The following is a 24219-nucleotide window of genomic DNA, read 5'->3' on the forward strand; positions in this document are numbered from 1 at the left end:
TTAACACATGATATTCAAGCCATGATTTTTTTTACAAAACGCATTTTATTGCACGTTTTTTTTTTTGAAATTGTATAGTTGGAGTTTTGAATTTTTAAATTTTTTGAGATCCAATGAGCTCGGTCACCAAACGTCCGTTCTCCTAGGAAGCTTGATATATTGAGGGGATAAACACCAAGAGATGCAACCCAATTCCTTTTAAATTTTGTCATCTATGCTTATTGTCCAATTTGTCTACGAACAAAATGGCACAAGAGGGTGTAGGATCAAAGATATTGTTAAGGCCTTGTTTAGTTATGCCCAACCTACTGATCCTATTCAACCCCGGTCTGCCCTATAGGTGTCTTCGGTTAAGGCTGGATTGGTTTGTTACCCTCCCAAGCCACATGGAAAACGTCGGGAGCCAGCCCTCTCGTCTCACCCCGTGGAAGCAAACCTCTTGCATGAAATGTCAGCACTCACTTTGGCGGCCTAGAGACGAAGGGCAGAGAGCGCTACCGGAGGAGGCGACGCCCCCTCCCCCCCCCCCCCACCCCCCCATCGCCGTGCCCCTCCCCTCTGCTAGGGTTGCCTTTTTGTGTGTGTGCTTGATTTCTACCAGAGTAATTATTAGCTTCCGATCTCTGACCAAATGGTAAATAGTCTTTGCGAGATGAGTCTGTGCACATGCACTTAGATGTTGGAACTCATTGGCTATCAGTTTGAGTACCAATTTTTTTTTGTCCTTTGGGGTTGCATATCTCACCTTCAATACCAATGGAGTTTGAGTGATGAGCAATGGGATGGATCTATGGTTGTATGCACGAACAAGAGCTCACATGGCACTAGAAACATTATATGACCGTTAATTATAATATAGTAGTGTTTTTTTATTGTTGCTGCTTGTGAAAAAATACAAACAAGCCCTTGACTTTGCAGGAAGGGCCCCGAACCAAGATAGTGAGACACAACAGGGTCCTCAACCCCCGCTTGGATTCCACCTCGCCGTCACGGGGGACGGAGCCACTCGGGGTGGCGAGACTTCCATAGCAACAAACCACAACCTGTAAGCAAACAGTGCATCGCTTCCCTATAGGCATCTGGGCCCGGGAGGAACATGGGTGGCCGTCCTTCGGCCAGAGCAGCCACTGGATCGACAAAGACCTCCCTTCAATCGCCGAGGCTAGGCTTCAGCAAGCGGCGTGTCTTTGCTTCAAACTCCGATGGTGATGAGCTCGTTAGCCATGTCAGAAGCTCCAGCCACTCTTCTCCGGCCTTCACAACTGTAGTTGAGAGTAGAAAAAGCACGAGAGAAACACCCAGGTCAGCTTTATCTGGCAACAAAGAGAACCTACCACCACACACATAGAACAAGATTCACCCCTCCTACTGACGCCGGCTGCGAGCAACGGGGAGGTCGGAGGCGCTCAAGGGCGGGGGAGGAGGGGAGGAACGACACAGAGGCCAATCGCCATAGGGGCAAGTCGTTGTTCTCCGACCATGGGGGGCTTGCATCACCGTCGTCAAGAATTAACTATTTCTCCCTTCTCCTTTAATAATGAAACGACGCGCAAATACTTTGCGTGTTCGCGAAAAAGAAAATGTTTATGTATGCATCAAAATTGGTGCCCCAAGCCTTAATTTGTCTTTTGCTAGGAGGAGAGGACCATGGTGCCCAAAAAGACGAGAAGCCCAAAGCTTTGGGCAGTGCCGCCGCTACTGTACTCCTACTTGTCTTCTCCCTCACCCCACCCCCCACCCCCCTCTGACTCTGACACATCCCCCGAAGCAACAGCTCTCCACGCGACTCCCCAAGCGAGATCGCTCGCTCCCTCCACCCCCGGCGGTCAGCCGCCGGCCTGCTCGCTCCCCCGCCCCGGAGGAGCTAGGGTTCCCGATCCCGCCGCCCGCGCGCGTCGGCGGAGCCCATGTCGGCCCCCCGGATCCGGGCGGCCTGAGCGAGCGGATCCGGCCGCCCGACGGGGCGGGCATGGCGTCCTCGCCGGTCAAGTTCTTCTCGGTGTTCCTCGCCGTCTCCGTCGTCGGCTGGGTCGTCTTCACGTAAGCCGCCCTCCTCCTCCTCCACGCACGCGCTCTGGAAACCGCCAGGAATGCCGGGGGCGGGATCCCGCGCGCGCCGAGCTTGGTTTCCGGGCTTCCCGCGGGGGGAATCCGGGCATTCGCCTCCGGGCACCGCCTGCTGCTTAGCGCCGCTGCTCGTCGAGAGTCGGATTCTCAGTTCCGGGGTTGGTTGGTTAATTGATTGAGTGGTTGGTGGTTCCTAGCCGACGACTGAAGTGGCTTACTTAGTGCCACTCCACTAGCAGCGGCAGCAGTGAACTGGGGCCTCATGGGAGGCTGCTTCCGTCTGGGGAGCTCTCCGTGGTGTGGGTTTGGTTGGGGTTTTGCAGTGCTATGTTTCAGGTCTTCAGTGTCTAAGGGTGTGTATATGCTAGCCATTTGATCTCATCGGGGCAGCGTGTGCTGCTTTCCGAGCTACTGGTTGGTAGTAAGATCCAAGCGAGATCGGGGCTTCATTTATCCATCTGGATAGTCAATTGCAAACTTCTCCACGTTTACCCCCTAGTTGGCACTAATTGGCAGCACAGTGGTGATCTGGTCCGATAACTGAGAGCTCTTGCGTTTTGGTGGATGGTGTGTTGGTAAAATTCGTCATTATGCGTTTCGTGCCCATCTACCAAAATTCATAGACTTGTATTATAGGACCATGTAGTAGCTTACCTTTTCTTGCCTTCCGCGTGCTTTATGGTTAATTACTTAATTATAGTGGTGTGTTCAAGATTCGTATGCTATTTGTGGATACTATCTTAACCGCATACCTAGTTTCTCAATGATGGGACCATCTGTAAATTCTAACCCAATCAGTTCACATTACTGTTCACATGATATACCATATCATGTAAATAAACCTTGTTGAACATCTAACGGTAAATCCCAGGCTTTCCATTTTGTTGTGGCTAATGGTTTAATCCTGTTTGTTGTAACATGTATTTGTACTACTTCTTTGTTATGGAAGAAACAAGTGACATGTCATGAAAGAGGATTTGACTTATCTCGACTTTTCAATTGTCATTCTACTGTACTGATTTAGCGCCAGTCGCACACAAAACATTTGTTCAACGACATAATGGGATAAATATGCCACAAACAACTTATTCTTCTAGCTCTTGAGATAATGTGATGCCGGTAAAAGTTGAATGTTCTATCGCTTGAATACTTCAACATTTTATTTTTTCGTAACAAAAAAACTCTGTAGGAAAACGTCTATTCATTCTGTGTTTGGATTCGTTGCAGGTTTGCCGCAAGATTGTTAGCTTGGTTCTTGAGCCGTGTATTACGTGCTTCCGTTGTGTTTCGAGTTGCTGGCTTCAATTGCTTGCGTGATGTAACCATAAAGTTCAGCAAGGTTTGTCTTTCATCTCAAACTTCTATGTTGCTTGAGTTTGCAAGTTCATGACTGTCTGTTCCAAGCCTTTTCACTTCGTTTTTAATTTAGAACAACTTGGTTTGGTGTATTCAGTTCCTTTTTCTACACGCAATCTGGTGCTATTACTTTTGCTACTTTGTCAGGGCTTTGCTAGTTTTCATGCTTTGTTGCACTTTCAAGCAGATCATTATCTAATGCTTTTCATGTTCGTGATATGAACAGTTAAAATTTATGCTTTCCCACAATGTAGCCGGGTTGCCTAAGATCACTTAACTTACGGATGTTGCATACCCTCTAAAATGAAATAAATTGTTAACCATTGTCAACGCATAAGGTATCAATACAATTATCCTGATGAACACCATCCTAGTGGCTCCATGAATAAAATAGCGGGAAGGAGATAACAAACGTTATTACCTTGAAATTGCAGAATATTTATTTTTTATAACAAAAAAGGTCTTGACTTATGCTAAAACTCTCATTTCATGCTGGTTTTTGTCTACTTGTAGTGGAGATGGCCATACCATCTTTCCTGTCATAGTATACTTACATAGTTAATAGCTAAAAATCAAAATCATTTGATGTTTGTTGGTGAACATGCATTTGATTACTTGCTTGCTAACTCATTTGTGCTACCTTTTCTTCTTCACAGGGTCCTCTTGAATCTGTTTCAATTGGTGAAATAAAACTAAGTTTCCGCAAGTCACTGGTCAAACTAAGTTTCGGTGTCCTTTCCAAGGATCCAAAGGTGCAACTGCTGATAAGTGATCTTGAAATTGTAACTAGATCATCTTCGCGAAGCAAAAAGACAAGCAAACCATCAAAGCCTCGCTCCACGGGAAAAGGGAAATGGTTGATAACATCAAGTATGGCTAGACTTTTATCAGTTTCTGTGGCAGATCTGATGATCAAGGTAACCTTCTTATCTTGCTATTGCCTTATATTTCAAAATTTGATGTGTGTATGCATTTTGCTTGTTTTTAACTTCTGTATGACAATAACACATCTAGTGTTTCGACATTCAATATTTTGTTCCCTCTGCAATCTGCATTCAAACAGTTCTACTGTTGAATTTAGTTCAGATTGGTAGCTTTACATGTATAATCTATTATATTTCCTGTTATTCCTTATTTCCCACTAGTTCAAAGTGACAACTCTGTTACAAGGGAACTATAGAGAGAGTCCAGAAAGACTAGGAAAGAACATATTTTGATAGTAGTAAAAGGTTACCTAGTTAGACTACAATACCCATCATTGGCTTAACTTTCTGCATGTTACATGTGCCTTTATGGCCATGTACACAATCTAAAAGGTGGGGCCAGTGTAAAGTTTTCACCAACTGGTATTGTTGTGTTTTTAGGAGCTTTAGGCCGCTAAACTAAGCATTCATGTGCATGGGTCACCAGTATAACATGCAGCATAATAATTGTTTAATTGGCATAGTTTTTCTGGCGTTCTGTCTTCCATATTCAATTTTTTCTCCTGAAATGCATCTCAGCAGAAGACATCACCCAACCACTGAGATGTGCTGGGTGCACCGTTTGCTGACTGAAGCATACCTTTTGTGTTTGGCTGTTTGCCGTTCTGTGCTGTTATTTATAATTGTTATTTCCACAACAATGATGCAGGTACCAGATGGTGCTGTTGACATCAAAGAGCTAAAGTTGGATACATTTAAAATCGCTGGACCTAATCATATTCTTGGTGTCAAGTTGCACATATTACCTTTAAATGTACACCTTGGAGATTTTGGGCTGATTGCTGATCCGGTGGGCAGCGGTAATCAGCTTGATACTTTCCAGTCTGATCAAGCTTCTCTATCAAGTTCTGAGAAATTTTTGGCACCATTTGTTTGTGAAGATTTGTTGGTAATTTGTGAGTTTGGTCATGAAAAGTGAGTTATTTTGTTCTTGGTAACTGTTATATTGGGTGCACATTTTGTTAATTGATATTTTGGATTGTAAATGTGGATTAAAACACATGGGTCTCTAATTGTTATGGAAGTCATATACAATTTCTGATAAGCTGTAGATTATTCTCAATTTAGTTTCTGTTGATTAATTTTCAGTTGGTTCAAAGTAATGCGAAAACAGTTTCATATTTAGATAATATAGCTAGGATACGAAAATCGTGTTTCTCAATTGGCCAAGCAATGCCTTGACACCTTGTATCTTTATCATATTTAGGTTTCAATAGCCTTTTACTTTTCTTGTGTGTATTCATAAATTGATAGTTTTTTGACAGGGAAAGAGGTGTTAAAATTGTTAATCTTGAATTGAAATGTGGAGATGTTACTGCCAACATCGATGAACGACTCTTTTACAAGAATGCAAAGCCAGAGAATAATGGTGGCTCTGAGAATGCTGGAGATGCTATCGCTGGTACTTCTTCAACTAAACAGTCCTCAAAAAGCAAATCTATTCTACCAGCATTAAAGAAGCAGATGCTTGCATTTCCAGATAAGGTTTGTTAGCACTGAAAGTTTCTAGTGTAGGCTAAATGACAATTATTCAGTTCATTTACTACAGCACACTAATGTTCGTTTACTACAGCACACTAATGTTCGTTTGTGCTTGCAACAACTGTGATTCTGTTCGGTATCTTTTGTAAGCCTAGTTGCAGCCCCAACTCACATTCATAATCTTGCTTTTCACTTCTCCTGTGAGTGTCCTGCTTAGCTAGCATTTCAGTCTCTTAGAAACACAAATTCTTTCGAACCAGCACATAATATTGCAGCATGGACAAGATTTTATCAGGAGGGAGGCTTTGCAAACATCAACACAACTCCTGCAGTATTAATTGTATACCTGATTTGACTGTTAACTGCACTGTCATGTGCATTTGATGCAAGTCACCTGATGTAGTTGTCCAGGTAGAGCTGCTTTGGGTATTCTGCTGTGCTACTTCTGAAAATGGCTGGAGGCCATTTTTGTTGTTGCATGAATAGTCTTAGGACTTGGAGACTTCCATTAGTAGTTGGTAACCATGTATTTTAATCCGCAACATAGATTGAGGTTGATCTTGTCATGTTTCTCATTGCATGAGTAGGATGGGTGCTGGTTCCGTAAGCTAAAAGCTTGCCTACTTTATAATGATCAGTGTTGGGAATATATCAATCATGCATAGGCAGAGCCAAATCCTTTTAACTTCTCACTTGTTAAATGAACTGCTTTGCCTGAGATAACAAGGCTTGTTATGCGTGTTTTGCTGATGTTTTGAAGTGCAAGAGAAAACTAGATAGTAGGCCCTCAACTTTGTAATTGTTAGCAAGATTTGTTGGCACGTGGCTTGTCGCGAGCTTAATCATGATACTGTGGCATATGTCCACACGCGATACTAAAATTTACAGTTCTTCTTTTGGCAGTCGAAAATCAATGAAGAGCTGTATTTTTTTACTTGCTTATGCTCGGCTGTACCTGAAAAGTATTGCTAAATATTATATTTGTTCTTTGGAAGGTTAGCTTCAGTCTGCCGAAGCTTGATGTGAAGTTTACACACCTGGGGGAAGGGCTTAGTGTTGATAACAATGTTATGGGGATTCACTTTACTAGTACGATATCCCTGCCACAGGATGATCTAGAGGAAGCTACACCGCACTTCGATGTTCAGATTGTTCTTAGTGAGATCCATGTACTTCTCTATTGCTTCATCTAAGATTCTCGTTATACTTTCAGTAGCTATTCATCAATCATCACTTTTAACTTTGTTGCCTTCCAGTTAGTTAGAGAAGGCTCAAGCTCTCTGTTGGAAGTTCTTAAAGTTGCTGTGGTAGCTTCTTTGGATATTCCGTTGGATGTAAGCATCTTTGTTCACTTTAGTTGATTGGCTATTGCAACTGCCCTTTAGAGCTATAAAGTATGACTTCCTTTCAGCCGCTTCTTCCAATCAGAGCTGAAATCGATGCCAAGCTTGGTGGTACACAATGCAATCTTATGTTGAGCAGATTGATGCCATGGATGCGCCTTCATTCTTCGAGAACCAAAGGAATGAAGCTTTCAAAGGCAAACTCTCATCAAGAAATTTCTCAAACAAAGGAGATCAAGCCAATTATGTGGACTTGCACAGTTTCTGCCCCAGAAATGACTGTCATGCTTTACAGCCCTAGTGGGTTGGTATTATATCATGTAAGTTCTCTCGAGATTCAATTTAAGATAAGGTTTGTTCTGCGCAGCACTTGTTTTATGTAGATGACTCTTATGGATTGTAAACAGTATTTCTTTTGTCGTGGCATCGATTATGGATTGTGTTCGTTGTGATCAATGGAACCGGGGGGCTTTTGGCCACCCTGTTTGTCTAATATATATATATATATATTGGTGTTTGGTGTCAAGAGTTAATTGATTGGTGATAGTTTAATCTACTGGTTGGTGTGTGCAGATGCAGATGCCTAATTTAGTCTAGATGTACTAGAGGTCTAGCATTTTTTTTGAAAAAGTTGGTAGTGCGGCTGTGCAGGCAAGTGTTAGTATTGTGGATGAACTCTCATTATGGGCCATGAACACATGCTATCTACTTCCTCTGTCCCATAATGTAAGACCTTTTTTGGCACTAGTGTAGTGTCAAAAAACGTCTTATATTATGGGACGGAGGGAGTAGTAACTAGTTTCTTTTCTTATCTCTACTTTCCATGTCTTGATAGCACATAGTTCTTCTGCAGTGTGGTGCAAGTCCTCTGAACTTGTGAAAGTAGTTTTTTTGGTATCCCTTTTACGGTTAATAGCACTTGGTCTTTTGACAATAGGGTGCAAGTTTCTCTGAGCATGCCAAAGTAACTTTAGTAATCTTTTACGGTATTCCTTACAATTTGTTTATGCATTGATTGTTTATTATAAGCATCATCTTCCTTCCAGTTCATATGTTCTTTTCATTTTGCAGGCTTGTTGCCAGTCATCACATGTATTTGCAAATAACATTGCCAGCAAGGGGATTCAGATACACACTGAACTTGGTGAAATGCTGGTGCACATGGAAGATGGGTATAGGGAATTCTTGAAGGAAAACATATTTGGTGTTGATACTTACTCTGGCTCCTTAATGCACATTGCTCGGGTGAGCCTTGACTGGGGGTACAGAGAAATTGAGGTCCAAGATATGGCTGAAACTAGTAGACTTGCACTTGTATTTTCCATTGATATCAGTGGCATAGGAGTAAAGTTTGGTTTCAAGCATTTAGAATCTCTTCTGCTCAATTTGATGTCCTTTAGGGATCTATTTAAGAACCTTTCATCCTCTCGTGAGAAGGATAAAGAAAAGGATTTGGAGGAGAGACGGAAAAAGAAAACAAAAGGCATTGAAATATTGAAATTAAGCCTACAAAAGTTCTCTATTACTTACAGTGGTGATATCAATATATTAAATATGCCAATTGCTGATCCAAAGCGCGTCAACTATGGCACTCAAGGTGGTCAAGTAATTGTTGATGTTTCTGCTGATGGCACGCAACGTACGGCAAGTATAACTTCGGAACCACCTGGCATTGGCCGCAACTTGAGGTTCACCTCATCTTTAGTTATCTCTCATCTCGCTGTATGTGTAGACAAGGAGAAAAAGTCAACACAAGCAGAATTGGAACGGGTGAAAGCAATGTACGAGGAGGATCACAGCTCTGGTGTCAAAGTGACCTTACTAGATATGCAGAATGCTAAAATTGTTCGCCGATCCGGTGGCCTTACAGATGTCGCTGTTTGTTCCCTCTTCAGTGCAACAGACATTAATATCAGATGGGAACCTGATGCTCATTTAGCACTCTTTGAGACCTTTATCCGCTTTAAGTGGTTCCTGCATCATAACAAGATTCAGAGTTCCGAGAAGCTGATGACTGGAACTGGCAGTATCAAGGAGAATGAGCATGTCAACATAACTGCTGGTTCAGTGAAACCTCAGAAGTCTGACAAAAGAGGTTCAATTTTTGCCGTTGATGTGGAAGTGTTGAGAATATCTGCTGAGCTCGCAGATGGTGTCGAAGCAAACATGCATGTACAATCTATCTTCACTGAGAATGCCAAGATAGGTGTACTATCGGAGGGTCTTTCTGTCAGCCTTAATGGTGCCAGGGTTCTAAACAGCACACGAATACAGATCTCATGTATTCCTTTCAGTACTGCAAATTCGCTCAGTGCAAAGGTTGAACCATCACCCAAGAGAGATTGGGTCGTTCAAGGGCTAGATGTTCATATTTGCATGCCATTCAGGTTACCATTGCGTGCCATAGAGGATGCCGTTGAAGATATGATTCGTGCTCTAAAGCTTGTTTCTGCTGCCAAAAGAAGTATATTGTTTCCTGATGGCAAAGAGAACTCGAAGAAGGTTAAGTCTGGAGCTTCCAGTTTTGGATCTGTAAAGTTCGTGTTGCGTAAACTCACGGCAGAAATAGAGGAGGAGCCCATACAAGGTTGGCTCGATGAACATTACTATTTGATGAGGAACAAAACCTGTGAATCAGGTGTTAGATTAAAATTTCTTGATGATGCTATATCAGGAAGTGTAGATTCTAACCACTGCAGCTCTGAGGGAAAATTTATATATGAGGGAATAGAGGTTGACGTGCATGACACTGCAGCTCTTCAAAGGCTGCGGGAAGAAATCCATAAGAAAGCATTTCGATCGTATTATGTGGCTTGTCAAAAGAAGGTATTTGCGGAAGGGTCGGGGGCGTGCGCAGAAGGTTTTCAAGCTGGATTCAAGCCAAGTTCACGGAGAGCTTCACTTCTTTCACTTTCTGCTTCTGAACTTGATATTACTTTGACCAGAATAAATGGTGGAGCAACAGAGATGGTTGAATTTATAAAGGGAGTCGACCCTGTTTGTCAGGAGGAACACATACCATTCTCTCGACTATATGGGAGTGATATTGCTCTCCTTGCAGGGTCCTTGGTCATACAAGTGAGAGACTATACATCTCCTCTCTTTTCTGCAACCAGTGGGAAATGTCAAGGCCGTGTTGTGCTTGCCCAGCAGGTGAGGTCCATCAAATTCTTTATTTGTATTGCTCATTCATGTTCCCAAGTTAATTTTATGCATGATTATAGCTTTGTTACTTTTTGGTTTTGTGCACATTTCATTTCATATGCATGCCTTGTTTCATATAAGGCTGGAACTCATAGCACCCACCTTCTCCTTTTTGTGTTGAGAGTTTACTTCGATATATGTTAAAACATAGAGCTAATGAGCCGTTAATGATTTGTTACATGCTTAGATGGAAAGTACGATACTTGGATCTGTTGTTTCTTTTCTGTTCCTATGCTATCTATTTTCAATCCCTTTGCATTGTGTTTTGACAGACCTGATTAAACTAGTTTACACTAATAATTAGATCACACTTCATATTGTTTAGCATATTATCTTCAGCTAGCTTTTCATGGTAATGGATGACTCAAAATTCCCCTATTTCACATCTAAGAGTTATATGACTGAGATATACTTACTAAAACATAAGGGTATGCTAATTTTTTTTGGAACATACACAAAAATCAAGCTCACTCCTGAAAGCTTTAACTCTGCAAATACCTGCCAGATACGAGTTCTTGTACGGACATTTAGATCTGGTTGTTACATATTTGGATGCAAGTCTTATTCAGAGTATTTTGTGTTTTTGTTTCCCATTGTATCTACTTGCAGGCAACATGTTTTCAACCCCAAATACACCAAGATGTATATATTGGCAGATGGCACAAAGTCAAAATGTTACGTTCTGCCAGTGGTACCACACCAGCAATTAAAATGTACTCCAATTTACCTGTTTATTTCCAGAGAGGAGAAATTTCTTTTGGTGTTGGCTATGAGCCATCTTTTGCTGATATAAGTTATGCATTTCAAGTAGCCCTAAAGAGAGTTAATCTTAGCTCCAGAGTTAAAAGTTCTGGTGCAGCAAACCAACCGCCTAAAAAGGAGCGCAGCTTGCCATGGTGGGATGACATCAGATACTACATCCATGGAAAGATAGTTTTGTATTTCAATGAGACAAAATGGAAGATCCTGGCAACAACTAATCCTTATGAGAAGGTAGACAGACTGCAAATTGTTTCTGAATACATGGAAATCCAGCAAACGGATGGGCATGTAGATGTCTCTGCAAAGGAATTCGGGATGTATATCAGTAGCTTAGAGAGTATGATGAAGAATTGCAGCTTAAAAGTGCCATCTGGCGTGCCCAGGCCTTTTATTTATGCTCCTTTGTTCTCTCTTAATGTGATTATCGACTGGCAGTGTGAATCTGGCAGCCCTTTGAATCATTATCTGCATGCACTCCCTATTGAGGGTGAGCCAAGGAAGAAGGTTTATGATCCATTTCGATCTACTTATCTCTCTCTTAGGTGGAACTTCTCCCTTAGACCTTTGCAGGTGCAGTCTGATAATGGCACATCATCTCCCTGCTATGCAAACAATTCAATGCTATGTGGGTCTGCCTTTGGTAGTTGCTCCAAAATAGCTGATGTTGATTTCCCTACAATGAACCTGGGTGCTCATGACCTTGCTTGGGTTTTCAAATGGTGGAGCTTAAACTACAGCCCCCCACACAAACTGCGTTCTTTCTCTAGATGGCCTCGATATAAAATTCCTCGAGCTGCTAGATCTGGTAACCTCTCAATGGATAAAGTTTTGGTTGAGTTCTTTTTCCGGGTTGATGCTACTCCCTGTTGCATAAGACATGCCACTTTAACTGAAGATGATCCTGCCAGTGGCTTGACCTTTAAAATGTCAAGTTTGAAGTATGAATTGTGTTACAGTCGAGGTAAACAGAAATACACATTTGATTGTAAGCGTGAACCTCTGGATCTAGTTTATCGCGGTCTTGATCTATACAGGCCAGAGGTTTATCTAGTGCGAGATGTTAACTCATCCTCAGTTGAAAATGTGTCCAAATTAAAGACTACTACCCTGCCGTCACAGGGCAAAGATAAATGCACCATGGGCAGTTTTCAAGAAAAACATGAGGATGGTTTCCTCTTGTCCTCTGATTATTTCACAATAAGAAGACAAGCTCCAAAGGCAGATCCTGCAAGGCTTATGGAATGGCAGGATGCTGGTCGGAATCTTGAGATAACATATGTCAGATCTGAGTTTGAGAATGGCAGTGAAAGCGACCATAGTCTATCTGAGCATAGTGATGATGATGATGGTTTCAATGTGGTGTTGGCAGATAATTGTCAACGGGTGTTTGTGTACGGTCTTAGACTTTTATGGACCATTGAGAATCGTGATGCAGTTTGGTCATGGGTTGGAGGAATTTCCAAAGCATTTGAACCTCCAAAACCCTCGCCTTCGCGGCAATATGCACAAAGAAAGATGATCGAGGAAAGGCAGAATGCAGATAGCTCTAGATTAGCTCAAGATGCTACCTCTTCTACCCATGCTGGTTCTCCTTCGGTGCAGCATGCTGAAGCTCTGGGCTCTACTTCTCCATTGCATAGTAAACCCAATCGCTCCTCTGATATAGCAGGTATGCTTACTTATGCTAGATGTTTCATGTGGTACCAAAAGTTGCAGGCTTCATTTCTTTCACTAGTGTCAGTTCAAAATTACAAAGCTATTGGAATTATTACAGATTCCTGCTACCTTTTTGGCTAAATCTTCTTTTTGTCCATCCTGCAGTGAAGTATGGCATGTTCGATGATTTGGATAAAGGAGGGAATCTCCATTTTATGGTTAATGTTGTCAAGCCCCAGTTCAACCTACATTCTGAAGATGCCAATGTAAGTGATCTTGAAATACTTATGTTCTGTCCTTTGACTAATGATAAAAAATTAATACCGGCGGTCTGTTCAGGTTCCAAAGTCATAATGGCAACTAAACACGAGGTTGCGCTCGTTGCGAGTCTTTATTCAACACCTTAAATATCATATATGTTGGTAGTTTTTGAGTGTCACCAGTATAGGTCAGTTTGGGGCCCCGCAGCATGTTCTTTCATTTATAACCCACTTAAGGTTACATTTTGCCTCAAAACAGCAATATGCCAATACATTATATATATAACAATGATACAAAACGTATACGGATGCATGAAGGGGATTACCATACATTGATGAAACCATATCCAATTGATCGTGTAATTTACTATACACTTCGATACCATCTGTTTTACTGACCCATTTTAGTAACACAAGAGACGTTATGCACTCAAGAAAAACTAACAAATCATCTATATCCAACTTAGCATAGGAATTTGAATAAATATCACTTCTTACTCTGAACAACTGATATAACCATGTAGATTTAGTTGGGTGCTGTGCGTTGCGACAGGCTTCAAATGAGGAGTTATCTGCTCTAGAATTATTGGAGGGGTATCCCCCACTTTCTCCAATATTTCCTAGTATCAGGGAATATCCAGTATCCGATACAGTAATTTTGCGAAACTTCAGAACCACCTCGGCTGTCATGAACACTGTATCTCTTTGTGCCTTAGTTTTGTTTCTCTTGTGGGTTCTGGGTGTGTATGAACGTATAGTTGCTCTGTTTGGTAATTTTTATTTCCCTTTGGTGTGGTAGTGACGCGAAGGGGCCATGGAATTGGTGTTTATGTATCAGGCTCATGTAGATTATGATTTATTGCAATAATAGTTGTATGGCTTTTTTGGCAAGGAACTGAAGTTTGTGTTATATGTACCAGGGTAGATTTCTACTTGCTGCAGCTAGTGGGCGTGTTATGGCACGTTCATTTCATTCAGTTGTTCATGTTGGGAAAGAGATGCTAGAGCAAGCACTGGGGACAAGCAGTCTACATATTCCCGAACCACAACCTGAAATGACCTGGAAAAAAGCTGATCTCTCCGTGATTCTGAAAGATGTTCAGGCTCATGTTGCACCGACTGATGTGGACCCTGGTGCAGGCCTACAGTGGCTTCCTCGTATTCTTGGTAGTTCGGAGAAATTGAAGCGCACAGGGGCCTTGCTAGAGAGAGTATTTATGCCTTGCCAGATGTACTTCCGTTATACTCGTCACAAGGGTGGAACTGCAGACTTGAAGGTAAAGCTAAGAGTCTTAAGGATACAGGCCAATCCCAATGTCTGTGAGTTTGTACTGGGTCCAGTCTAGGAAAACTATATGCATGAAGTAATGTTCTTCTGTTTATTGTATTTAATGATCCAGGTTAAGCCATTAAAGGAGTTACGTTTCAATTCTCCAAACATTACCGCAACAATGACTTCACGCCAGTTTCAAGTTATGTTGGATGTGCTTAGCAATCTCCTGTTCGCAAGACTTCCCAAGTAAGATTCCTTCTAGGTTCATGGACCTTTTTCTTATGCTGAATTACTTATGTTTGTGGCTTTCAGTATGTGGTCATCGAGCTCGCCCTAAAGATTAATGAAGTTACTATACAACGGCATAATATTGTTTCATAAAAGGCACATTTTTAACTAAATAAACACTGTCATTTTGTGGATAGAGGCCTCTTGCACCATGTGCCAAAATTTTAGTTGTTTTACACCTTGATCTACACACCATGTGAATGACACATGTTCGGTTGATATTTCAAAGAGGCAAGGAATCTTTTACGGTTTTACCACTCTTTTTTGAATAAAGGTTTGTGCCTTTACATCTTTTTTGGGGTAATTTTCACTCGTAATTATTTAAAACAGGACCTATTTAACGAGTTAGCAGTATCTCAAAATTCGTCCTCATTTCTCGTTAATCTTTCTGGCACAGGCCTAGGAAAAACAGTCTTCAGTATCCATCGGATGACGAAGATGTTGAAGAAGAGGCTGATGAGGTGGTTCCTGATGGAGTAGAAGAGGTGGAGCTTGCAAAAATTAATCTCGAACAGCGAGAAAGGGAGAGAAAGTTATTGCTTGATGATATAAGATCCTTAGCTGGAACTGGTGATAGTCATATCGACCATCTTTCTGCGGAAAAGGATAATTCGTTCTGGATGATTAACAGTGAGAAAGCATCACTGGTAATTTTTCAAAACTTTGTATGGCCTGTTCCAAATAAATAATGTATTTTTTATGGTGCCTATATCATTATAATAACATCAAAGTACTTTTGTGTTTGGTAGCAAATCTACTCATACTAGCTGAATTGCTGTGTGTTTCTATGGTAGTAATAAATATCTAATCATGTGGCACATCAGTATACATATAAAATTCATGGCCAGAAAAACTGACTTGGAGTGAAAAAACAAGTTAATTTTGATATGACATATTTTGCAAACATTAAGACAAGATGGTGAAAATCATAAAGAGACCACCTGAATAGTCAGGAAGTTGCATTCAGTGGAAGGGAGGAGGTGGACGGCATACGGACCATCCCCTGCTTTAATATTTATAGGGGTAAAGATAGCATGTACTCACTTTCTGTTATGTGTGTTGTTAGATCCAAGTACATGTATCTATTCCTCATACCAAAAACATCTCAGACTGAAATACACTCTATTGATTCTGTTTGCTCTATATCAGCTTCAAACATAGGAGTCAAAACTTCCAGTTACCAGAGTGTAGTTTCTGTACAAGGTTTGACTGATATTATACTGTAATCAGGTGGAAGGACTGAAGAGAGACCTTCTAAATCTCCAGAAATCTCGAAAATTTGCATCTTCTGCGTTAAGGAAAGCACTACAAAAAGCTGCCCAGTTACGCTTGATGGAAAAAGAAAAGAACAAAACCCCATCTTGTGCCATGCGAATCTCTATGAAAATCAGCAAAGTTGTATGGAGCATGCTTGCAGATGGGAATACTTTTGCCGAAGCTGAGATCAGTGATATGGTATGTGTTCAAACTTTTGTGGAACAGTTCTTTGTTTGTAGTTTCATTACTGTCTTTTGTATGTACCACGTGCCAACCCCAATGCATTAATTTACTGCAACTTTATTTTATTCTTTTGGCTATAAGCCTATAACTCATGTTTCACAATCTGAAGATTTTCTCAAACTACCTTTTCCCCTAGTGATTTGTAGTACTTTCCAATCGACTAACTATTCTGGTTGTTCAATCATTCATTTTTGAAATATTTGCAGGTATATGATTTTGATCGTGACTACAAAGACATTGGTGTTGCTCGGTTTACGACTAAGTATTTCGTTGTGAGGAATTGCATGGCTAGTGCCAAATGTGATACATTGTTGTCTGCATGGAATGCACCTCCAGAAAAGTAAGGGCCTAATTTTGGCTTTATCTCTATCATTGGTTATTCATCATATTATTAACGTATATATACCATGTTCAACTAGTCTGAGTCTCACACTCAATTCACTTTTTAATGCAATGTCACATTAGTGGGCAGTCTGTTCTCAGTTACTTTATAATTCTTAAAACCTCCCAGTACCTCAACTGGGGTTTCAGCAAATGATGTTAACTGCATTCTATTGCAGAGGTGTCATGCTTCGTGTGGACGCGAAGCAAGGTGCTCCGAAGGATGGAAATTCCCCTCTTGAGCTCTTTCAGGTTAGTTTTTTTAGTCTGAACACCTCTTTCAGGTTAGTTTGTATGTGGACTAATTATCTTATTTTGCGCCAAGCTAAAATGAGCAATGACTGTGCTAAAGGTTCTAAAATCCAAGATGTAGCTTAATGACACCATATCATAAGTCACATGGATTAGCGTAACAAAACAAATTTAATTGATCTGTAGAGATGTCTAGAATCAGTTATTGAGCAGAAAAAGGAAAGTAATCCATGAAAGGGAAACCCGTTAGAATGACATGAAAAGCGAATACAATTGTCCAAATTGTCTATCTGAATTCAGTTTCTCCCCGTAGATACTTTGGAATTCTCTTTGCATTCGTCATCCACTACAATACTAGATTTTTCTGTCCAGATCGTTTATGGTAGTTTATACATTCCTACTTTATGCATGTTTTCAGTGGTATTTATCTGCCTGTTTTGGCCATGCAACGAGTATTTAATTTTGTTCGAACTAAGCTGTCCATGTAAACATCCAATTACCTGTAACCATATGTATTGTTTTATACTTCTAATATTTTTACCTGCTTGTTTGCTTCGACAAGATTCATGTAGTACTGAAGTGTTTACTCCGTGCAGAACATATTTTGTTTTAAAACCTCTGCTGCCAGAACTTTCACACTTTTGTACCAATACACAGTACTTGAGATTGGCCACATAAAAATATGCTCCTTTAATACATTCCGTTCCCTATATTTCTGTTTTCCCCTGAAATACTTTTGGAAGGTGTAAGATCGTGGTTGTGTAGTTAGTGATGCATACATACCTTATAATGTAGAATCATGAGATCAAAGTGTGATGGAAAAAAAAAGGATGGTGGTAGTAATATTTTTATCCGATTGCTGCATTGCTGTCATTACACATTTACAAGCTGCTCTAAGCATTTCATGACTAGACTCCACTGAAACATTTGGTGCACTCTATATATGATTTATACTGCTACTTCACTAGTTATGTTTCTGTATTCACGATCGAGCTTTGCAGGTGGAGATATACCCATTGAAAATATACCTCCCGGAAACAATGTATAGAATGATGTGGGATTATTTCTTTCCTGAGGAAGATGATTCTCAAAGACGTCAGGTAAGCCGTAAATCATGCTTCGTCACATCTCCCATGTTTATTATTTCTACACCTTGTTCGCTTAGTTTTCTGTTGATATAATTTTCATTTCTGATATTTTGATTGGGTGTAAAAGGATATTTGGAGGGTCTCAACATCAACTGGATCTAGAAGAACTAGAAGAGTATCTTCTGGTGCTGATGCTGTTGCTTCTACCAGCTATTCTGTCAGGGAGCATGAGCTTCCTGGGAGATCAGGTACTGCAGTAAACGTCTCAAGTTGGCAAGGTTCACATGGAGACAATCCGCAGGTGAGTCACATAAGAGCAACCTAGGATATTTCAATGACACTAATATGTAGAATTGGTCCAAGTTTGGTGCCTCTGAGTTATAGTGTCATTCTGGTCTAATCACTTGTACAGAGCTGGGCCCAACCAGCCTGATAGAGCTATGAAGCTCACTATAGTATTTAAGCACGCCTTCAATTGAAAAGAAGTGCTAAAGCTACTCGTGTCGTCTCCTGTCAGATGGAATTTTCTTCTATTATTGGTCTCTATATCACAGAATAGGTCAACTGCATGCAGGTATCCAAGTTGCAGAGTCTAAAGGCCAATATGGTATGCGGTTCACATCCGGAGTTGGGACGGACATCTTCATTTGGAAAGGCCTGGGAAGAAAGTGCGACAGAAAATACCACAAATAATGATGTGGTATCGCTACTGAATCCTTCGAACATTTCTTCAAAAAGCGACGGCTATTCTATGGCAGAGAACACTGTTGCTGCTACTGAGATGTTCAGGAGTAAGACTAAAGATCCCAAATCGATGAAGTCTGGCCGTTTATCTCACGAGGAAAAGAAAACAGGGAAATCCCATGATGAGAAGCGGCCAAGAGCTCGGAAATTGATGGAATTTCATAATATCAAGATTAGCCAGGTTAATATATCTCTATATCATTGCATCTGGAGACGTCTATATCTAATATTTCGGTCTAATGTGACTAAAACTTGCTGACACTGTAGGTTGAACTTCTTGTTACTTACGAGGGATCGAGGCTTGCAATAAATGACCTAAGGCTGCTTATGGATACTTTTCACCGTGTAGAATTTACTGGTACATGGAGGAGGTTGTTCTCAAGAGTTAAAAAGCATATTATTTGGGGTGTTCTAAAGTCGGTGACTGGGATGCAGGTAAGACGAGTATCCATTCCTTGTTATGGAAACGAACATATTCAGAGATGGCATGGCCTCTTTGCTATTTGACTTCCCTTTGATTTAGCATGTAGCTTCTTTTCATGATTATGTTAAATATTAATGGTTGTGTCCACATGTTTTGGAAAACCTTATCCCCTTTATTACTTAAGAGAATTGCTGATTTTATGGTCTTGAACAGGGGAAGAAGTTTAAGGCCCAGAACCAGAGGGAAACACTTGATGGTACTGTTCCAGAAAATGATCTTAATTTCAGCGACAGTGATGGCAGCCATCATGGAAAACCTGATCAGTTCCCAGTATCATGGTTGAAGAGGCCAGGTGACGGTGCAGGTGATGGATTTGTCACATCGATTAGAGGGCTATTCAATTCGCAGCGCCGTAGAGCAAAGGCATTTGTGGTGCGGGCAATGCGAGGCGATGGAGATAATGAATACCATGACGAGGGGAGTGAGAGTGATGGCGAGTATCCTTTTGCTAGACAGCTCACAATTACAAAAGCTAAGAAGCTCCTCCGAAGAAAGTTCCGCCCGAGAGGGCAAAAGATCATAGGTATCCCTTACACGCCGAAACTATGCACTGCAGAGCAGAAGTCGCCACTGCCCTGGAAAGTATCCTCGTCACATGTAGGACTGACATTTTTATCTTTTGGTTTTGTGGTAGGACCAGCAATGCAAGATTCTCTCCCGTCTAGCCCGCGTGAAACAACACCGTACCAGAGCGATTCGTCAGAGTCGTCTTATGAGGACTTCCATGAGTAGCGAAGCAATGCAGGCCGGCCATGATATCTATTCAACAGGCAGCACAATGACTTGCGGTTTGTCGCGAACCCCTTCACCGGGTGAACACAAGAAGCAACTATTCCGCCGGCGATGTACAGTACTACTTCTACCTGCTGTGAGGAGGTGCATAGTCTTTGGGGTGGCTCTGGGAAAAAAAAACTCCCCCTTGTACATAGTAGGGCGGCGGAGACAGCGGAGGAAAATATGTATTGTTGTAGTCAGGTGTATCGGTAAAGAATTTCAGATGTAGCTGGCATTATGTTTTGGCCTTGTAAGTTAAATAAGAGGCCTTCTCACAAATTATGTAACAGTATCATGAGAACAAAAGTCCTTGTCTCATTGCTCATGCCATTTTCGCCGTTTTTGCTGTGGATGAATGCATAAATTTTTGCAGTTGATCTTGTGTTGTAATAGTTACTGAAGAAACACCCTGGTAGTGTCATGTTAAGTCGTCTTTGGTTTACAGGAATTTGCTATAGGATTAGGATTCCTGCAAACTCAACCCGGTACTTTCTCTCGGTTTTTCTCCACTGCGACCCGTCAGCGGGTGCTCTCAACTTCCCGTCTTTCTTATGGTCCTCACTGTTTCATCGCATCAACTTGGCATGCTCTTTGTTTCTGAATAGTCGTTTCAACCGTGGTATTATAGGAGCATACCACATCACCTTCGCAGGAAGAGGGGGGGCTCGTCGTCAACATCATCAGGCTCATCTCGTCTGATCTTATACCGCAATGCACCACATACCGGGCATGCGTTCAAATCCTCGTACGCACCGCGGTAGAGGATGCAGTCATTAGGGCATGCATGTATCTTCAGCAACCGGGGACCCTCGACAAACACAAACACCCTTAGTTGCGAGTCGATGATCGACATGCAACTGGGGAGCCTCGACAAACACAGATTCGCCTAGTTGCGAGTCGATGGTCTGCTTGCAACTAGGGAACCTCGACAAACACACACACCCCTATTGCGAGTTGATGGTCTGCTTGCAACTGGGGGCCCTCGACAAACACACACACACCCTTAGTTGCGAGTCGATGGTCGACATGCAACTGGGGACCCACGACAAAACACACACACCACCTAGTTGCGAGTCGATGATCGGCATACAACTGGGGACCCTCGACAAACACACATACCCCTAGTTGCGAGTCCATGGTCGTCATGCAACTAGGGACCCTCGACAAACATACACACACACCCTAGTTGCGAGTCGATGGTCGACTTGCAACCGGGGACCCTCAACAAACAGAGACACACACCCGTAGTTGCGAGTCAATGGTCAGACATGCAACTGGAGACCCACGACAAAACACACACTCCCCTAGTTGCGAGTCGATGGTCGTCATGCAAATGAGGACCCTCGCCAAACACCATTAGTTGCGAGTCGATGGTCGGCTTGCAACTAGAGGCCACGACAAAACACCCCTAGTTCCGATTCGATGCTCATCATGCAACTAGAGACCCTCGACAAACACACACACCCCTAGTTGCGAGTCGATGGGCGACAAGCAACTACGGACCGCGACAAACCCACACAAACACCGCCCCTAGTTGCGAGTCGATGCTCGGCATGCAACTAGGGACCCTCGACAAACACACACACCCCTAGTTGCGAGTCAATGGTTGACATGCAACTAGGGACCCTCGACAAACACACACAGCCCTAGTTGTGAGTCAATGGTTGATATGCAACTAGGGACTCTCGACAAACACACACCTTGTAGTTGCGAGTCGATGCTCGTCATGCAACTGGGGACCCTCAACAAACACACACACCCCTAGTTGCGAGTCCATGCTCGGCATGCAACTGGGGGCCCTCGACAAACATAGACACCCCTAGTTGCGAGTCAATGGTTGACATGCAACTGGGGACCCTCGACAAACACAAACACCCTTAGTTGTGAGTCGATGGTCGACATGCAACTGGGGAGCCTCGACAAACACAGACTCGCCTAGTTGCGAGTCGATGGTCTGCTTGCAACTAGGGAACCTCGACAAACACACACACCCCTAGTTGCGAGTTGATGGTCTGCTTGCAACTGGGGACCCTCGACAAACACACACACACACCCTTAGTTGCGAGTCGATGGTCGACATGCAACTGGGGACCCACGAAAACACACACACACACCACCTAGTTGCGAGTCGATGATCGGCATACAACTGGGGACCCTTGACAAACACACATACCACTAGTTGCGAGTCCATGGTCGTCATGCAACTAGGGACCCTCGACAAACACACACACACACACCCTAGTTGCGAGTCGATGGTTGACTTGCAACTTGATCAACTCGCAACTTGGGACCCTCAACAAACAGAGACACACACCCGTAGTTGCGAGTCGATGGTCGACATGCAACTGGAGACCCCACGACAAAACACACACACCCCGTAGTTGCGAGTCGATGGTCGTCATGCAAATGAGGATCCTCGACAAACACCATTAGTTGCGAGTCGATGGTCGGCTTGCAACTAGAGGCCACGATAAAACACCCCCTAGTTCCGAGTCGATGCTCAGCATGCAACTAGAGACCCTCGACAAACACACACACTCCTAGTTGCGAGTCGATGGGCGACATGCAACTGGGGACCGCGACAAACCCACACAAACACCGTCCCTAGTTGCGAGTCGATGCTCGGCATGCAACTAGGGACCCTCGACAAACACACACACCCCTAGTTGGAGTCGATGGTGGACATGCAACTAGGGATCCTCGACAAACACACACACACCCCTACTTGTGAGTCATTGGTTGACATGCAACTAGGGACTCTCGACAAACACACACCTCGTAGTTGCGAGTCGATGCTCGGCATGCAACTGGGGACCCTCGACAAACACACACACACCCCTAGTTGCAAGTCGATGCTCGGCATGCAAATGGGGACCCTCAACAATACAGACACCCCTAGTTGTGAGTCGATGGTCGGCTTGCAACTGGGGACCCTCGACAAACACACACACACACACCTAGTTGCGAGTCGATGGGAGACATGCAACTGGGGACCGCGACAAACCCACACAAACACCGTCCCTAGTTGCGAGTCGATGCTCGGCATGCAACTAGGGACCCTCGACAAACACACACACCCCTAGTTGCGAGTCGATGGTTGACATGCAACTTGATCAACTCGCAACTTGGGACCCTCAACAAACAGAGACACACACCCGTAGTTGCGAGTCGATGGTCGACATGCAACTGGAGACCCCACGACAAAACACACACACCCCGTAGTTGCGAGTCGATGGTCGTCATGCAAATGAGGATCCTCGACAAACACCATTAGTTGCGAGTCGATGGTCGGCTTGCAACTAGAGGCCACGATAAAACACCCCCTAGTTCCGAGTCGATGCTCAGCATGCAACTAGAGACCCTCGACAAACACACACACTCCTAGTTGCGAGTCGATGGGCGACATGCAACTGGGGACCGCGACAAACCCACACAAACACCGTCCCTAGTTGCGAGTCGATGCTCGGCATGCAACTAGGGACCCTCGACAAACACACACACCCCTAGTTGGAGTCGATGGTGGACATGCAACTAGGGATCCTCGACAAACACACACACACCCCTACTTGTGAGTCATTGGTTGACATGCAACTAGGGACTCTCGACAAACACACACCTCGTAGTTGCGAGTCGATGCTCGGCATGCAACTGGGGACCCTCGACAAACACACACACACCCCTAGTTGCAAGTCGATGCTCGGCATGCAAATGGGGACCCTCAACAATACAGACACCCCTAGTTGTGAGTCGATGGTCGGCTTGCAACTGGGGACCCTCGACAAACACACACACACACACCTAGTTGCGAGTCGATGGGAGACATGCAACTGGGGACCGCGACAAACCCACACAAACACCGTCCCTAGTTGCGAGTCGATGCTCGGCATGCAACTAGGGACCCTCGACAAACACACACACCCCTAGTTGCGAGTCGATGGTTGACATGCAACTAGGGATCCTCGACAAACACACACACATCCCTAGTTGTGAGTCATTGGTTGACATGCAACTAGGGACTCTCGACAAACACACACCTCGTAGTTGCGAGTCGATGCTCGGCATGCAACTGGGGACCCTCGACAAACACACACACCCCTAGTTGCGAGTCGATGCTCGACATGCAAATGGGGACCCTCGACAATACAGACACCCCTAGTTGTAAGTCGATGGTCGGCTTGCAACTGGGGACCCTCGACAAACACACACACACACCCCTAGTTGCGAGTCGATGGGCGACATGCAACTGGGGACCGCGACAAACCCACACAAACACCGTCCCTAGTTGCGAGTCAATGCTCGACATGCAACTAGGGACCCTCGAC

The 24219-nt window shown here is 43.2% G+C and overlaps 1 protein-coding gene across 3 annotated transcripts; it reads left to right on the forward strand.

Moving 5' to 3' along the window:
• The first annotated feature begins 1684 nt into the window (after positions 1-1684).
• Positions 1685-20222, forward strand: LOC109734866 (protein SABRE). Of its 3 annotated transcripts, none has more exons than XM_045227309.2 (23): positions 1685-2040; positions 3295-3406; positions 4080-4340; positions 5056-5321; positions 5672-5891; positions 6884-7057; positions 7145-7222; positions 7300-7551; positions 8303-10384; positions 11045-12866; positions 13019-13119; positions 14034-14390; positions 14514-14632; positions 15072-15321; positions 15905-16129; positions 16381-16514; positions 16735-16807; positions 17809-17907; positions 18023-18196; positions 18455-18820; positions 18907-19074; positions 19277-19646; positions 19758-20222. In XM_045227309.2, the coding sequence occupies exons 1-23, from the start codon at positions 1970-1972 to the stop codon at positions 19853-19855; spliced, it is 7872 nt and encodes a 2623-aa protein (XP_045083244.1). In that variant the 5' UTR covers positions 1685-1969; the 3' UTR covers positions 19856-20222. The 3 variants fall into 3 exon arrangements, with proteins under 3 accessions (XP_045083244.1, XP_020149629.1, XP_045083246.1); XM_020294040.4 differs by having other exon boundaries at positions 1686-2040; positions 18470-18820; XM_045227311.1 differs by lacking the exons at positions 1685-2040; positions 3295-3406; positions 4080-4340; positions 5056-5321 and having other exon boundaries at positions 6889-7057.
• The last annotated feature ends 3997 nt before the right edge of the window (positions 20223-24219 follow it).

This window comes from Aegilops tauschii, chromosome 4 (genome assembly GCF_002575655.3).
Source record: "Aegilops tauschii subsp. strangulata cultivar AL8/78 chromosome 4, Aet v6.0, whole genome shotgun sequence".
Classification (NCBI taxonomy): domain Eukaryota; kingdom Viridiplantae; phylum Streptophyta; class Magnoliopsida; order Poales; family Poaceae; genus Aegilops; species Aegilops tauschii.